The following is an 18,044-nucleotide window of genomic DNA, read 5'->3' as shown; positions in this document are numbered from 1 at the left end:
GGAGGTGGTGGTGGGGTAGATGGAACTGCTGGCTGAGGCACTGCATTCACACCCATATGGCTTCAGGCCTTCAGACATGTCAGCGGCTTGCAGACAGATGTGAAGGGTGGTGTGGAACTCAGTAATCCGGCCACCGTCATTATTAGGAGCAAACAAAGGCAGAACGAAAGACTTTGCTCCTGTGATGGACTGACTGAGGGTTTGGATACAGTAGAGAGATGGAGTCAGCGCAGGGTGGCAGACGCACTGCTGGAGCTGTGTGTGGCTGCAGCGTGCAATCAGCGTGAGCAACACTTCAGTCTGACACCTTCATACACTGTTCTGCACTGCAATACGGTATGCATAATATTGCTTTCAGTGTAGGTGTTTGCACGTGGTGACACATGATGATTTGTACCAACACTGTTTCGACAGGAGAGTCTTGGTGTCCTGCAGCTTCACTCACGTTCTCATTAGGTTTCCACTGCAATAAAGGTTTGGACCGTCTGTGGATACATCTACAGGTCTGATTGTTTCAGCTTCTTCAACACCGGGCGTTTGGTTTATTTGGCTGCCACCAAAGAAAAGTCAGTAGTTGTGGTCTGTTTAATAGTCCCACTGACATCGGCGGCATGAAGTCAAGGTTTGGTACTTTAACACTTCTGTTGATGTCACCCTACGTCATGAAAGCAGCCTCACGGAAGAAATCTGTTCATTACCACAGTTAATTTTGACTTGAGTGGTACAATGGCTGTCTGAATGGGGAAAGGCTCCAACCCTCTGTGACCTTAAGATGGAGAAGTAGTTGGGAAATTCCCATTAAAACCACGGCTCTAATATCAAAAGCTTTCAAATTGAAACTAGAGGTCATGGTTTTCTCTAGAATACTGTAGACTCTTCACTTTACAGTGTAAAGTGCTTTGAGGTGACTGCTGTTGTGATCTGGTGCTAAATAAATACACCTGAATTGAATATGTCGTCTACAGATATCCCACCACAGGACACCTAAACTCTCCGCTGAAATGTTCTGTTGGCTGACACGGCAGCGTAATGAGACATTTGGCGATAAAGGCCAAAGAGTGCAATGATTTGATGGTGTAACCACATAAATATGCTCAGAGTTTGTGACATTAGTTTTTGTTTCATGTTCCTTGCTTTCCTTCTTGTCTCACTCACCACCCGCTCCGATGTCTTTATTTCGCAACTCTAACACCGTCTGTATTTCAGAGTTTTTCAACAATTTGCAGCAGCTTCATTGAGGCAAGTGACGAAGTCATCAATCCATCCTTTAACAGTCACTTTACGCAAATATCAAGTGATTTTACCGAGTTTGCTCTGACAGTTCAGTCGTGTTTGCAGCGGCGTCTTTCACAAGGTGTGTTTAGCAGCCTCATCAGCACTGCGTGCGGGCTGTTCTCACAGTGGACATTTGGACTTGTTACTGTAGGAAAGCACAGACGATGACTCCGTTCCACCAACTTATGAACAGTGACAAGTTATGGAAACAGGTGCTACTTGATAAGGATTTTCACTTTTTATTTAAAATTCATGTGCTGTTTAACCGTGGGTTATAGCAACAGGCATTTTATTGGGGCCATTTGTTAACTGCACTGTTACCCAAACCTCACAGTGTTGCTGTCTGGGGTTGCCAACTGCCCCGTTTTAGCTGTATAATGAGCAAACACTGGTTTGCCCCTTAGTCCACTTTAAATGTCCCATTTATTGACCATTACCTGCAATGTCACATACAGTGCATATGTGCACTACACCCAGCTGGTTGTGTATTGTGCTTCTGGCATGCCAGAGTGTCCCGTATTTGTTAGCTAAAAAGTTGGCAACCCTATTACTGTAAGTGAATGATGCTACTGATGTTTCTGATAAGGCAAAAAGCTGGAAACTGGGGAGCTGATCACCTCAAACAATCAGAAAAGTACTGTGAGGAAGAACTTCTGTGAGGTGCTAGACAAACCACAACGAGTGTGACGTCATTCACCAATGGTTTAGCAATAAGCTACATGCGCTGCATTGAGTGCAAATTTAGGCAGATTGTGTGAAAGACAGCTGCCTCCGTCCAAGAAATGTGCTGATTTAACGGGTCTTTGTTGTTTAAGCTTTCAGTTTATCACATGTATACATTTACTATGCAAACTTAGTCACAGGGTCAGAGGTTAGGTTTTTTTTGTTTCTTAGTGTCCCAAAGGGAGAACATATCCAAAGTATCTGTAATGAGCGATAAATGTAAGCAAGACTGAGGCCTGTATAAAATATTTCTGTGCTAGCTAAAGACAGTTAACCTGTAGCTTTATTTTTCTAACAGACAGCATTTGTGAGGTAAGATGATGTTCAACCACTTACAACTGGCCGACTGTTTCCTACTGAGGATGTGACCATGAAAGAGCACAAAAGTGGACTGAGGAACATTTCAAAGACGATGAGTGCAGGTGTCAAAGGCTACATTCAACAGAGTGTCAGTCGTACTGATGTCTGACAAGTCCAAATGTCCTCTGTGAGAAACGTCTTCAATCCTTTCTACTGCGATGGCCACATTATGGATCCTTGGACAAATGTAGTGCATTTCACTTTTGTTCCTGTTGCTTACACAACAGTTCATACAGTGTCCACAGAGAAGCAGTTAACGGCCACTCTAGAGTAAGCACTGAATTTGCTTTTCCTCTTCCTGTTCTTGGTGTTTTTCTTGTTCTAAACTTTGGAGGACTGCAGTCTTTGTCTTTTCTATAATCTTCAGACACTATTTTGTCTCTTTCCTTACCTGGCTTGGGTTATACCTGTGCACTCCTCCCTCTTTCATTCAGCTACACACAGTTGAAAAAGTTTTCGTTCAGCAATAAGACAACAGCCTCTTTATCTGTGAGAAATGCCGCTGCAGTGATTCCTTCAGAGATTAGGACAGTTTGTCTTTAGCCTAAAGAACCTCCACTTCTAAACATGGGACACTTTGTGTGACTCTCTCGCCTGCTTAATGCTATATAGCCATTTAATGACCCTTGCATTTCGCTCCACAGCCGAAATGCCATATGGCACACGCTCCCCAGCCTCCTCCTCTTCGTCCTCACCCTCATCCCCATCTGACAGACCATCATTGGAAGATCGCCGAGAACGGTCGCAGTCAGAGGAAATCATAGAAGCTGATCGGAAATTCAAACTGACGATATCCGAGTTGGCCCGTGCAAAGTTCTCCGGACCAACCGCCTCCAGCTCCTCAGGGTCGAGTCCGCAGTAGTTAAAAAAGCGTTCCACATCAGCTCCGGCCCGGGCGTAACGGTCTGACAGGTCTGATTTAGATCTGTGCAGCGAGGAGCGACGTGCCACTGACGAACCAGGTTCTAGCTCGAGGTTAGGATCAGCTAACATTTTTGAAGGATCTCCAAGATCACAAGGTAGCGACTGAGGGGTGGTGTTGTCACAAGGTGAGGGGGATGGGGCAGGACGAGGGGGAGGCAGTGACAAAGAAAGTGCAGGAGGAGGGAGGGAAGCAGGTTTGGGTTTTGGAGGGAGGGGCGGAGCTGAGGAGCTACTGGATCGTGCAGTACGGAGCGGCTTGCCATTGCACAGTCGCAGGAGGTCGGAGGATGAGTGGGAAGTAAGCAGAGGTGGCAGCGGGGACCGAGAACGATCCATAACGCCTCCTTCGCCGCTTCTCTCATCTTGGACTCGTCTGCTGAGATTCAGGTTTCCTCCCTGTTGCGGACTGCGACGCCCCCCGCTGTTGATCGGGGGAACCTTCAGTGAATGGGAGAAGGATCGGAGGGAGTGTGAGGTGCTGGGACTGGGAGTCGAGTCGGGTGGTTGTTCGTTAAGAGTCATGGTAGACCGATAGGTTAACGGCATCCTAGGAGCAGAAAACAGAAAGCTAAAATCCAAGGAGTCCAGCACAAACTAAATAAAGACACAGACACAAGTATTTGGATGGTAGCTTAGCTTTTGAAAACTTGCCTTTATAAACCACCACCATCAGCAGCCAAGTTAATGAACACCAGCCAACTGAGCGGTTGCTATAAGCACAGAGCTAGATTTACTTTTGATGTGCACCAGAGCAAGCCCCGATTTTGATGTTGGAACCTCCTGGTACTAAAGAGAATCCGTGACCGCACAGCTGAATGTTAGCACCGCCCACAGCTCTTACAGTATTTGGCTACGTTAAATAGGTACCATCTGTGGACAGCCGAGTCAGTCTGGGCTGATGTCACCACGTGGATTAGCATTCACAGCGGAGTATGGAACTATATTTATTTCAAAAGTTCAGAGTGAGAAAAAACATTATCTAAAGTCCTGTCACGTAATTTCAAAGTGCGTGCTGTGTGCATGCTTCTGCCGTTTAGCACACGCATGCCGCTGAACGCGCTCAAAGCCAAATCCTGCTCGCCAAATTACTTTTCACAGTTTGGAGGCCAAAGAAAGAGACGCCCTGATGTGACAATGTAAAGTTTGTGAGTTGCATCATGGCAGCAACACGAGCACCGTTTTACATCGGATTTGTTTACAATTTGGAAAATAAGTTATTATCAGCAACTATTGTTTACTGTGTAGCAGTAGAAATGCTGACGACTGTCACTAGATCACTTAAATACTGAAGAAACACTTCAAACCAGAAGATTTTAAAGTGTTGAAACCATTATTCTGGTGTACAATATAACATACCTTTAAAAAAACAAAACAAACAATCGTCATATCAAGGAGCAATAAAAAGGAAAAATATTTTTTGTAGTCAGTTGAGTAAACTTCCTTTTTCAGCAGCAGTCCTGTGAAAACTAAACTGAACCACCCTGAGCAGCCATAGCTGGAGGAGTCGTTTTCTTTATGGTTTTATCAGACTCTCACATTGCTGTGGAGAACTTCTGTCTCCCTCTTCTTTACAAGTCATCGAGGTTTTTGGATCTTTGTTTGTGCTCGGCTAGCTTAAGGTCTGTCCACAGCTTTTCAGTCAGGTTGAGGAAAAGAATCAAGCCTCTGCAGTGGCCCAGTCATTCTGATAGAGTTGTTTCTGTGATTGGGATAACTGGGCCTTATCACTAATACGTCCCAAGAAATATCAGGATTCTTGAAACGTGCCCACCAACCTATTTTGTTCTTACAACTAAACTAAACCAACAGCCAAAGTGGAGAAAGAGGTAATGATGCTGTAAGACAGAAGCCTGCACCGCTGAGGGAAAAAGAAGGACAAAGTTTGACTGAACCTGAAACTATCAGAGGAGGAAGCCAGAAAGTTGTAGTGATGACTGCAGTGACGAGACAGGAAACAAAAGTAATTCACCAAGAAAGCAGCAAAGCTCGAGCTAATAAAAACAGAAACCAGGTACATTTCTATCAGAACAAAAAAACTCACAAAATTGAGATTCTCCAGCATCTCTGGGAAATGAAACTGTAAGACATTCAGCAACAACGGAAATCATTTCATTCTTATTATCATCAGTAATAGCAAAAGCAGTTTTCAGTGTCAAGGCTTGTCTATGACAGCCTGGTCTAAATCGTACTTCATCGTCTTCATCTGTGGGTCTCAGTGAGTGTGAGGCGCTCAGATCATCATCCCACCGCCGCCATGCTGACAGTTGGTGTGAGAGGTTTGTGCCGTTTGGTTTTTCTCTTAAAGTAGAGATGCTGCTGTCTCCACTTTGGTCTCGTCTGTTCATAGGACATTAAACCTAATTGAATCGCGAGTACACAAAAATCTGTACGTAAATTGTGTATACAAACGTTACACGTACAAATGTTGGTTATTTATCATCTAGCTGACTTTGTTTGCGCTTCATGAACACATATTTAAAGTGCAAACAAACAAGTTATGACGGCCCGGCTGTCTTTTGGTCATTATCTATAGGTTTCGAATACACCAGAAGCCACATTTGTCTTCACTGCAGCTCATCTCAGGCTGACACTTCACTTCCTGCTTTCTTATTTTGCTTGTCATATTTTTGTCTTTTGCATATCAACATTGACCTCCAGACTTTTTGTTTAACTTAGTCACAGTGAGCATCTTAGCAGAAACTATTTTCAGAAGCTTTTCCGAGCTGGAGCTTTGATTTTTCATTATTAATATTTTTTAAAACTGTCCTCACAACAGTGGAAACATTTTGGGAAGCTGTGCCTTTTCAGGCTTCCTCTTTGGACACAACTTTTACTTCTTTCAGTCAGAGCTTCTCCAGTTTTGCTGGAGGCGGTCGTGTCTCAGGTGGTAGAGCACGCCATCTACCAATCAGAAAGATGGTAGATCTATCCCTATCAGCACTTTCTCTGCTTCACCTGGAGGTAAACACTACACGTCTTTGGAACTTCATGTCAGGGGTTTGATTCCTGACCAGGGCATCTGTATCCAGTAAGGGCCCCTAGGCTAGACCCCCCTTCAGACTCTGCAGGCCTGCTAACTGAGGCCTGCAGAGTCTGGCGTGTAGCTCGTGGGCTTTTTGCAGTTTCTCTGAAGGCTGCATGGTCTGAGCTGGGGGGAATTTGCTGGAACGTGCACTCCTGGGAAGACTGTGGCATTGTGTTAACACACCTGACTGCTGCAGACTAGCAAACTGCCAAAACCTCTGATTTTACAGCTGCGGTCACACTTGATGATCAGTTAATCAAATGCTTTTGATTAACTGGACAGCAGTGAGGTTGTATATAGCTTTTCACAGGACTGTACCAAATATAACATACATTACCAAGTTACACTCAAAGTAACACGTTTAGAGAAACTTTCTGAATGGAGATATTTGAGCGCCACATAATTATTGATTACATATGTACACAAGATAAAAGTATATTATTTTACCCCGATGGTGTCCAACTCCTGGGCATTCCACCTGTTGACCTCATATGCACAGCACTCTTAGCTCCACCTCCAGATCCTGCTGCTGAAGAAGACGATGAGTTTAGCAGATTTTTTAGGATCTCTAGGTTTAAATTCTCCCGTTTGATGCTGCCACAGCTTGTTGCGCACGTGTCTGACTTGGCATTGTTATTGGATGCTTTGAAAGGTAACCCGCCTCCACTGCCTCCTCCACCGATGCCAGGACCTCTCTTGGATAGCAGGGGATGGCCAGCAGGTGGTTTAACGAGCACAGGTGGTTTGATTGGCTCCTGCTTGGCATTGATGACTTCCTGGCTCTTGACATACTTGGCCTTATCAGCTTCTAGTCTTTCAACAGCACTGAGGCGCTTAGGGTTTGGTTCCACCTGAGACACAGGTTAAAAAAGAGAGATGGCATTGAATCAGTCCCTTACCTTATTCTATATGCGTGCAGCAGGGGTAGGAATCGAGTTGTTTTGGGTTATTTCTGTGTGTTTTTTAAAAATCTGTTATTGTGTTCTTCTCACTCCTTGTCTGAAACAAGCGATAGGAGACAAACATGATACAACCCCGTTCATTTGGTGATGCAGCTGCAGATCATCTCGGAAGAGATTCACGAGTTCATAAAGTCAGGAAGTGTTACACTGCCTAATGTTGGGATACAACGAGTGAGCATTGGAAATTTATCCACTCATCTTTTTTCCCTTTTGCATCACATAACGTTTGGACACTATAGAAACAGACACTGATACATCCTGATTTTTACCAAAGTCTTTCTACAAGCACGTCTCACCTATGCAGCACTGATGTACAGAATCAGCAAATGTTATTAAAAATGCTTTAAAATTTGGCAGCTTTGCCTTAGAAAAAGCTTTAAAACGCTTTTTCCCCAGCACGTTATATTTGTACTATACAGGCACAGCTTCGCATCTGTACGAATTCTCTGGCTCGCCTCAGCGTTTTAAAGGAAGAGTGCAGAGGTGATGAGCATTACAGGAACAAGAAAAACGACAGCACGCAGCTCCACCTCTGATGTGCATTTGGAACTGAAACAAGATAATGGCTCTGTGGTGATCGGGGCAGGTTAACTGCCATCTTTGCCATTACACAATTCTATTCTATGCTTATTTATATTTAGGACTTTCTGAGTTTCTCACAGCCCTAAATTTGCAACAAGCTTCCACACTTTAAACATTTACAGCTAAGTGCATATCTACAAGGTCATGTAAAAGTTGTTGCAATTGTGTCTACGAGCAACTTGACGGCAACAGTGACAGCCTACATGATCAGCAACAGACGATGGAGCCCCGTCAGCAGAGCACAGCAATACTTCATACAACTCTAACTGTGACGTGGATTAAGACCAGTCAAAGGAGCTTGCAAAGAAAAGCGTCTGGACTTCTTTAAGTTGCTTGAAGACGTTTCACCTCTCATCCGAGAAGCTTCTTCAGTTCTAAGATCAAATGGTGGAGAGTCCCAGATATAAACCTAGTGGGAGTTTCCCCCCACAGAGGGACAAAAGGACCCCCTGATGATCCTCTAATCGCCTGAGCCAAGGTGTGAAACTGGGCGTGGGTCCCAATCAGCCAGAGTTTCGGGTGTGTTCATTGTGAAACCTGGCCCCACCTTATCATGCGAATTCCTGAGGTCAGATGGCCCAGGATGTGAGTGGCCGTTAAGGCGTCTGGGAAGGATCTCAAAACTGGATTATAGATGACAGAGAGTTGGTGTCGTAAACCCCGCCTCTGTTCAAAGATGGTCGCTCACAGTGGACATAGATGGCTTCTTTCACTCCTCTTTCAAACCATCTGTCCTCTCTGTCCAAAATGTGAACATTGGCATCCCCGAAAGAGTGACCTTTGACCTTTAGATGCAGATGGACAGCTGAGTCTTGACCTTAGAACTGAAGAAGCTTCTCGGATGAGAGGTGAAACGTCTTCAAGCAACTTAAAGAAGTCCAGACGCTTTTCTCTGCAAGCTCCTTTGACTACAATGACCTGGATGACTGAGAACCTTCACAGACAGATTAAGACCAGTGTTAGTTCCAAATGGATGGACACCTTTTTCTGACAGTGGTACAGTGGGTGTTACTACAACAGGATATTAATTGCATTGTAAAGCACTAACTAGTTCTTTTTAAGACAAGTTTCACTGTACAATACAGTCACAAATGGTGCAGGCATTTTGATCAGCGCTTATTAAAACACGGTATTATACGACTCACAAATGACCAATTATTATGGAATTATATTGGTTATACAAATGAGCTCGACCCTGGAATTTTGTGGCCAAAACACTTAAAGTTATGACCTCTGATGCTTCAGTTCAATCCCACATTTACCTGAACAGATCTCTGTACATCCTAACACACACAGTACCTGTCTCCTGAAGTACTCGGGGCCCTTGTTGAGGATGCGGAGGGGTACAGTGGAACTGAAGGGCGTTGCAGGGCCAGCAGCCTTGCTATCTGGCAGGGCTGGAGTCAGTGTCTCTGTCGGCATGGCAACAAGGCGATTGGGGTGGTCTGCCGTGGTGGCAACGGGTGTGGGGGGGTCGACACGGGGTGGGGGCACCTGAGGACCCCCAAAGCATGAAGACAGAAGGTGTAGAAGAAAGTGTCTAGAGAAAGATGAAGCTCCTGGCTCGTCTCATCGCCCGTGGGACTGAACCGAACTCTGTGGGTGGGGGCAGTTACATCCACTTGTGTTCTTTCTATTAGCAGTGCTTCTACAGAAACAGCTGAGATGGTCTCCTAGTCTTTGGCGCTTGGATTCTGTTGACCTATTTGTCGAGCAAGATGGGCAGATAGATGATAGGAGAGTGAACGAACAGGAAGAACAGTAGGAGTGTACTGGGCAGTGAGAGAAGTGGAGTTTCCAGCAAAAACACGGGACAGCAGGAGACCAAAGTCCTGCTGCTCTCCACCTTTGCTTCAGCGTTCTTTTCAGTTCACCACACGATCTGAAAGAGGTTAAAAAAACAGAAAGAAAGACAAAAGCCAATCAGATTAGGGTAACACACTGACATGCACCTAGCAACAATAGCAGGAATAGCCAGGACCACAGAGGAAGTCCCTGCAAGGTGTCATGAATGGTTTGTCATCACACCAACAACAAGCTACACAACATTAAAAAGTGACAACAGTTATATAAACATCTTAAAACGTTGTTGCCTTCATCCAATCTGGAAAATACATTTGTTCAAACACAAGGCGCTTATTTTGGGCATTTCATCAGTCACACAAACTGATGGCTGCACCAGGGACAGTTTAGGATTCAATATCTTGGTCAAGGACACCTTGTCATGCTGTGAGCCACAGTGGGCCCACTGTCCACGCACAGTTCAAAGCTAGCATTTTGCACAGCACGAGTAGCTTAGAAGATCTTTGGGGGTGTTAAAGCAACACATGTTGGTACCCAGATGTCTTCTTCTGGAAAAGTCTTGATTACTTCAGAAATTCAGTATCAGACCACACTCCTGATGTACAGCAGCATGGCTCCATATCACAGACTGCTGGTTTACCTGTCACCCACTGAAAACACTGGGACCACTGTAACACAACAACAGTCCTGGATGACTGAGCAGCTGAAATCCTCTATCAAGCACCGATGGGAAAACCTTTGCCTTCCAAAGAGCTTTCTGTTTTCAGAATTTCTTCTCTTTTTATTTTCATTGAATTGCTAGTTGTGCCTTTCTGTTTAGCTAATATCCTGAAACCAAACGCTGTTCTTCGACCATGATTATGCAGCAGAGATTATTCAAAACGTAGAGACTGCAACGGGATAAAGAAGGCACTAAAGGAGAAAGGCATTCGTTTACAGACACTAATAAGAGAATCGACTGTGACAACGGAATCCGAACCTACAGCAACGCACACGAAGCAGCGCTGGAACTAAAGAGACGCAGCTTCAGCGTAGTGGTATCCGCTCTGAGAGAGGAGGATGCCTCAGCTGCAACCAGACGGAAGGAGCAACTAAAATGGCAACGCCTGGAAAAGAGCCAGAAGGAAGGCTGATCTACAGCTGCAGGGAGAGCCAAAGAAAAACTCTGGATATTCAAAAGGAGCACCCCGGAATGACTACGATGGTGTGGTGTGGGAACAACAACGGGTCAGATGTAAATTTGCTTCAGATGCTTATAGCTGGGAGCAGCTTTCGAAATTAAGAGCGCTGGACAAATAGGATGGTGCTTGTTTCATCACTAGCCCCCAGCGTAGGGCCTTGTCTTTACGACAGGCCTTTCCCATGACCCACCAGCAGGGTTATGGAGCAGGACAGTTATCTGCCCCACCATTGGAGTTCACAGTATTATTTGGTCTTCTTCCATGTTAGATGTTCCATTACAGTTCTGGACTCTTATAGAGTATCATTTTTGTTTATAGGGCTGACTGTTGGAATGTTAATGGTCTTGGCAATCCTATAAAAAGGAGTAAAGTCACTGCAAAAATGAAAAAGGCAAGAGCAGCTTCTCCCAGAAACACACATGAAAACGAACATGAGAAGATGAAAAGCTAGGCTATATAAACTCTTTCTGCAGTTCATGTAAGAACAGCAGGAGGGGGGTTATTACACTAATATCTAACCGCGTCAATTTTGAAGTGATGAAAGTGGAAGCCAATAAAGATGGTAGAGATGTCATTGTTAAAGGCAGAATCAACAGCACTGTGTCAATATAGACGCACCTCCAGAGAGTGACCTGACATGTCTCAGGCTTGTTTTTGATCAAGTAGTCTCCCTGAGTGAAGGTATTTATAAGAAGAAGGAATATTATATCAAACTACAACGAGCACTGGACAGCATTCACACAACATACTGTGTCTAAAAATGTGGAAATGTTTTAAAAAATTAAGGAAAGTGAACTATTTGAGGTGCTGAGGGATTTCCATCCAGAAGAAAAAGACATTACACATTACTCTGCAACTCACAAGGTCTATTCCAGATCTATTTCCTGATGAACACTACAGAGAGACAGAGGGTCTCAGATTGTACAATTGGGACAGCTGACACATCAGCTCATAACACCATTCACCTGACAGTTAACCTGGAAGACTTAAAATGAAGGACCCAACAGAGACTAAACATTGGAATTTTGAACAAAAAAACAATAGTGCAGGAAATAAAGAAAGAAACTCGAGATTGTAATAATTTAAACAAAGATAATGAAGTGGAACCCACAACAGTCTGGGATACGGTTAAGGGTGTAATGAGAGTGCTGTGGAAGTTTTAACATAAACTGCAAACACTGATGAGCATCTGGTTTAATCACATTGTCAAACACCAAAGTGGTCTCTAACAATGAAAAACAAAGCGTTTCTTTAAATACAGGGGTGAACAAAAACACACCTCTTACATATTGTCCCATCGCATGAGCCTATACCCTCAGCTCCCTCCTTCAAACCTTTCCTTTAAACAGAGAGATGCACCCTTGTTTTTCACTTAGCCGTCACCCAGAGATTTACCTCTCGAATCCTCCCTGATAAGGGAAGGAGCCTCACCATCTGTTTAATGTCTCCCATGAACTCACAATGCCCCACTGTGTGTGTGTAGAACACATGCGATGCTATCCTACATGTATATAACTACAGTGGCTTGCAAAAGTATTCGGCCCCCTTGAACTTTTCCACATTTTGTCTCATTACAGCCACAAACATGAATCAATTTTATTGGAATTCCACGTGAAAGACCAACACAAAGTGGTGTCTGTGAAGGTTCTCAGTCATCCAGGTCATCATAGCCAAAGGAGCTTGCAAAGAAAAGCGTCTGGACTTCTTTAAGTTGCCTGAAGACGTTTCACCTCTCATCCAAGAAGCTTCTTCAGTTCTGAACTGAAGAAGCTTCGCAAGCTCCTTTGAATACAAAGTGGTGTACACATGAGAAGTGGAACAAAAATCATACATGATTCCAAACATTTTTTACAAATAAATAACTGCAAAGTGGGGTGTGTGTAATTATTCAGCCCCCTGAGTCAATACTTTGTAGAACCACCTTTTGCTGCAATTACAGCTGCCAGTCTTTTAGGGTCTGTCTCTACCAGCTTTGCACATCTAGAGACTGAAATCCTTGCCCATTCTTCTTTGCAAAACAGATTAGATGGACAGCGTTTGTGAACAGCAGTTTTCAGATCTTGCCACAGATTCTGGATTGGATTTAGATCTGGACTTTGACTGGGCCGTTCTAACACATGGATATGTTTTGTTTTAAACCGTTCCATTGTTGCCCTGGCTTTGTGTTTAGGGTCGTTGTCCTGCTGGAAGGTGAAGCTCCGCCCCAGTCTCAAGTCTTTTGCAGACTCCAAGAGGTTTTCTTCCAAGGTTGCCCTGTATTTGGCTCCATCCATCTTCCCATCAACTCTGACCAGCTTCCCTGTCCCTGCTGAAGAGAAGCCCCCCCAGAGCATGATGCTGCCACCACCATATCTGACAGTGGGGATGGTGTGTTCAGAGTGATGTGCAGTGTTAGTTTTCCACACATAGTGTTTTGCATTTTGGCCAAAAAGTTCCATTTTGGTCTCATCTGACCAGAGCAGCTTCTTCCACATGTTTGCTGTGTCCCCCACATGGCTTGTGGCAAACTGCAAACTGGACTTCTTATGGTTTTCTGTTAACAATGGCTTTCTTCTTGCCGCTCTTCCATAAAGGCCAACTTTGTGCAGTGCACGACTAATAGTCGTCCTATGGACAGATTCCCCCACCTGAGCTGTAGATCTCTGCAGCTCGTCCAGAGTCACCATGGGCCTCTTGGCTGCATTTCTGATCAGAGCTCTCCTTGTTCGGCCTGTGAGTTTAGGTGGACGGCCTTGTCTTGGTAGGTTTACAGTTGTGCCATACTCCTTCCCTTTCTGAATGATGGCTTGAACAGTGCTCCGAGGGATGTTCAAGGCTTGGGAAATCTTTTTGTAGCCTAAGCCTGCTTTAAATTTCTCAGTAACTTTATCCCTGACCTGTCTGGTGTGCTCTTTGGACTTCATGGTGTTGTTGCTCCCAATATTCTCTCAGACGACCTCTGAGGCCGTCACAGAGCAGCTGTATTTGTACTGACATTAGATTACACACAGGTGCACTCTGTTTAGTCATTAGCACTCATCAGGCAATGTCTATGTGCAACTGACTGCACTCAGACCAAAGGGGGCTGAATAATTACGCACACCCCACTTTGCAGTTATTTATTTGTAACAAATTGTGGAATCATGTATGATTTTCGTTCCACTTCTCACGTGTGCACCACTTTGTGTTGGTCTTTAACCTGGAATTCCAATAACATTGATTCATGTTTGTGGCTGTAATGTGACAAAATGTGGGAAAGTTCAAGGGGGCCGAATACTTTTCCAAGCCACTGTAAGTGAGAAAGTGATATTACTATTACCAAAGTGATCAATACATTAAATAAAGGAATTTCCATTACAAGAGGTAAACTGATTTCTTGAGTTGAATATGACAATTTAAAAAAAGGGAACTAGGAACTAGGCAACACCAAACTGACCGGAGTGAGGAATTATCAAAAGAAATAAGAATAATAAAACACACCCTGGACAAAAAACACATGTGAAGAACGGGGAAAGAAAATGCTAAACAAACATTTTATGAATTGGGATCAAAAGCAACACAAATTCTAGCGAGGCGCCTTAGAACACAAAGAACTAAACACTCAATACCTAAAATTAGAGACCTATCTACTAATGAATTTACATTCGACCCAGAGATGATTCAAACAATCTTTAAAAGTGCCTATGAGATGCTGTGCTCCACACCTACTGATTCAAATGTGACTGAAATCCAAAACTACTTGTTCAAATTGGACCTTCCAACAACAGACACAAACCTGAGTGAAGCATTAACATCTATGAAGGAATTAGACAACGTTAGCAAACTGAAGGCAAACAAAAGCCCCGGGAGTGACGGAGCTTTTCCTTTAACTGGACACTTAAGGCTACTATCCAGCCCTCAGGGACGCTGTCATCCCAGTAATCCCAAAAGAAGGCAGAAACAAAGACTACTGTGAGACTACTGTTCTCTGTTATAGAGAGGATGGGTTTTAGTAGGAATATACAAGCCCTTTACATTGAACCAATGGCACCCTTCCAGACAGATTGACACTCTATAGAGCCGCTACACTTGCTGTTTAAGCCCCTCGTTGTTTGTCTTGTTCACTGAACCCTTGGCCCAAGAAATCAGGCAAAACAGTGACATTAGAGCAGTGGTTCACAAGTGTGTGGCGCACCCCACCACACACTTGTGAACCTCGCAGAAAAGTCATGCAGAACTAATGTTGAACATCAGAAATTTAATATACTATTTAATAATATGTGCATCCGCTGCAGCCGCTGAAAAGCTGCAGCCGCTGAAAAGCTGCAGCCATGTGTGTGTCGACAGCCGCAATAAGAAGTGTACTGAAAAGTGTGAACATGTGGTCGGGTCTGTCATACATCGTTTACAGTGATGCCGAAACCCAGGATTGGGGCACGAGACACCCAGCCACATGTTCGCACTTTCAACTTACACACGCGGCTGCAGCGGCTGCGCATATTATATATTATATAAATATCAGGCAGGCAGGAGGCCAAGGGTTTAATTCAAAACTTTGCAGTTAGAGAAGGAGCACGGAGGACTCTCTTTACCGAATTTAAGATAACGTTTGTGTCATGGTCCGTGGTCCTGTGTCTGTGGAATGCGTGATGCTCGGGTAGCCACACCCCCGGGCTGGGCCATCACCAGCACACCTGCTCTCCATCCCGGTGGTTACACGGAGATCCACTTAATCCGGCGCTGACGGATGCTCCACGCCAGTTCGTAGTCATCCCCACAGTGGTAACCAGACTTCCACGAAAAGTGTGCATTCTCTTCTGCTTGGAACTTTGTTTGACCTGCCTACTTCTGTCCAGGTTTCTACTCGGCGTCTGCTACCTGCCTGTCCTCCGGCTCAACTGGATCTCGCGGTGCTCACCTGGCCCACTCGCCATTCCACGGACTTCCTGCCCCCACGGACTGCCACACTTCCCTCCCGAGCTCCCACGGTTCCGTTCTATCGTAAGCCCCTACTCTAACTCAGTCCTGATATGTTCTCCCCGCTTCCTGGCTCCCTAGTAATCATCTCCCCTTTCTATTGCAGCCCCCCGCCGTCCCGATCCCGGCTTCCTCGTGTCATTGTTTCCCCGGATTTTTAGTTTCTGTTTTGCTCTCTACTTTCCCCGGGTCGCCTTTCGTTGTTTTATTAAAGTGTCTTTTTGTTAGCTCGGAGTCTGCGCCTGGATCCTTTCGTGCCCGCGCACCACGGCGCATGACAGTTTGTAGTCCACCCAAATGAGATAAATAGTGTGTTGATGCTCTTCAGACTTCCACTTCCAGAGTTCCACCTCAGGCCAGAATATGAGAGAAATATATCAGACCCCAGGAAGAGGATAACATACTTGTAACAGAAACACTGGCAGTATGGACAGAGATAGTAAAGAGATATGAACTGGAGGGAGAGTGCCATCTGCTGCTGTGGCCTTCACACACCAGGAGAGACTGACCAGACTTTTACAAGTGGACCGACAGAGGCATAACAGCAACAGGCAGCGTGGCTGATGGAAATACCTTTAAGTTATTGGAAAAAGTAAAAGAAACAAATAATTTAAAATAGAGAATAAAGACTTGTTCCAGAATCTGCAGACACTTCTATAGTCGTGTCCAAATTCATGGGCTGCATCCTCCTGAGGACCCGGCCTTCGCGGTCTACGTGGGCCGGGTCCTCAGAAGGTCGGGTTGGCCGGAAGTAAACGGCTGTGAAATTGGACGGTCTAGCCTTCTGATTAGCGTCACCGCTGTCTCAGCGTCTGCTCCTTGATATCTAAAATATAACAGGACACTGGTGTAAACTCTCGACCATCTCACACTTCTGTTTAATCAGTTTTCTGTTTGATGTTTATTCAGCTGTGTAAAAACCACCCGGGGGATTAATAAAGTTTTATTTTATCTAATCGAATCTAATAACTTTAATCTCAGCCAAACCGATTTACTCACGAACAAGTAAAACACTGAAAAAAGCCAAACATTAACATTTTTAGATTATCTAAGTGAATTATATATTACGTTTAACCTGAGTAGCGAAAGACCGCGGTGATCTGAAAATGATGTGCCGGGAGTTTGCTGTTCTCGGCGGCTCCAGTGACCCTCGAGCTTCCAGCTATCTATCGAGCTGGTGGGTAGCAGACGTCTCCGAAAACGTCGGAGCACTTTTGAAAATATGTGATATCTTGATAAACTGACAACCAACAGCTACATTCTCGCCTGAAAATGTTTATTTATAAAAGTTTATTTTGTGACCCAGAAAGAGTAATAAGAGTAATATTAAAAACTTAGTAGCGTCCGCCATTGTTGAAAACTGGAATTGGCTGAGCTGTGCTATGAATTCTAGGATAAGGTGGGCCACGAAGGACACACCCGACCCATCCTTCAAATTCGGAGAAAAGGAGGACACATTTGTCGGCTGTGTTCAGAGGAGTCTACGAATTTGGACAGCTTTCCGTCGCATCGCTGTGATGTAATCGGCCTACAAATGCCTCAGGAGGATGCAGCCCATGAATTTGGACACGCCCTATGACACTCAGGTGAAACTACAGCTACCAGTTAACTGTAGTATGCTGATGAAGACGATGTGGAATCCTATCAAACAGGTGCCATCTACAGCAGTTTCTAAACTTAACAATTGGTACTTTTAAATACTCTAGGAACAACAAGTAGGCCTGCAGAGCGAGAGCGAAGTGCTCTAATGGGGTGATATGGTACTACAAGGTCATTAAGATAAGATGGGGCCTGATTATTTAAGACTTTGTATGTGAGGAGCAGGATTTTGAATTCAATCCTGGATTTAACAGGAAGCCAATGAAGGGAAGCCAAAACAGGAGAAATCTGCTCTCTCTTTCTAGTCCCTGTCAGGACTCTTGCTGCAGCATTTTGGATCAGCTGAAGGCTTTTCAGTGAGTTTTTTGGACATCCTGATAATAATGAATTACAGTCGTCCAGCCTGGAAGTAATAAATGCATGAACTAGTTTTTCAGCGTCACTCTGAGACAGGATATTTCTAACTTTAGAGATGTTGCACAAATGGAAGAACGCAGTCTTACATATTTGTTTAATATGTGCATTGAAGGACATGTCCTGGTCAAAAATGACTCCAAGGTTCCTCACAGTGTTACTGGAGGCCAAGGTAATGCCATCCAGAGTAAGAATCTGGTTAGATACCATATTTCTAAGCTTTTCAGGGCCGAGTACAATAACCTCAGTTTTATCTGAATT

General features: G+C 44.5%; 1 protein-coding gene across 1 annotated transcript in view; it reads right to left on the bottom strand.

The window, feature by feature from the left end:
* Positions 1–1,496: 1,496 nt before the first annotated feature.
* The window catches only part of fam110b (family with sequence similarity 110 member B), a 51,793-nt gene continuing 35,245 nt past the window's right edge, over positions 1,497–18,044 (bottom strand). Inside the window, exons 3-5 of the mRNA XM_085388004.1 lie at positions 9,151–9,733; positions 6,755–7,158; positions 1,497–3,829 (exon numbers count right to left, since the gene is read on the bottom strand). Coding sequence (XP_085244130.1) covers positions 2,920–3,829; positions 6,755–7,158; positions 9,151–9,273 — 1,437 coding nt within the window. The 5' untranslated portion in view covers positions 9,274–9,733 and the 3' untranslated portion in view covers positions 1,497–2,919. The remainder of the gene's footprint in view (positions 3,830–6,754; positions 7,159–9,150; positions 9,734–18,044) is intronic.

This window comes from Rhamphochromis longiceps, linkage group LG18 (genome assembly GCF_057381845.1).
Source record: "Rhamphochromis longiceps isolate RC_006_pf linkage group LG18, R_longiceps_female_GT1.1, whole genome shotgun sequence".
Lineage (NCBI taxonomy): Eukaryota > Metazoa > Chordata > Actinopteri > Cichliformes > Cichlidae > Rhamphochromis > Rhamphochromis longiceps.
This window is presented reverse-complemented; position numbering and strand designations above follow the sequence as displayed.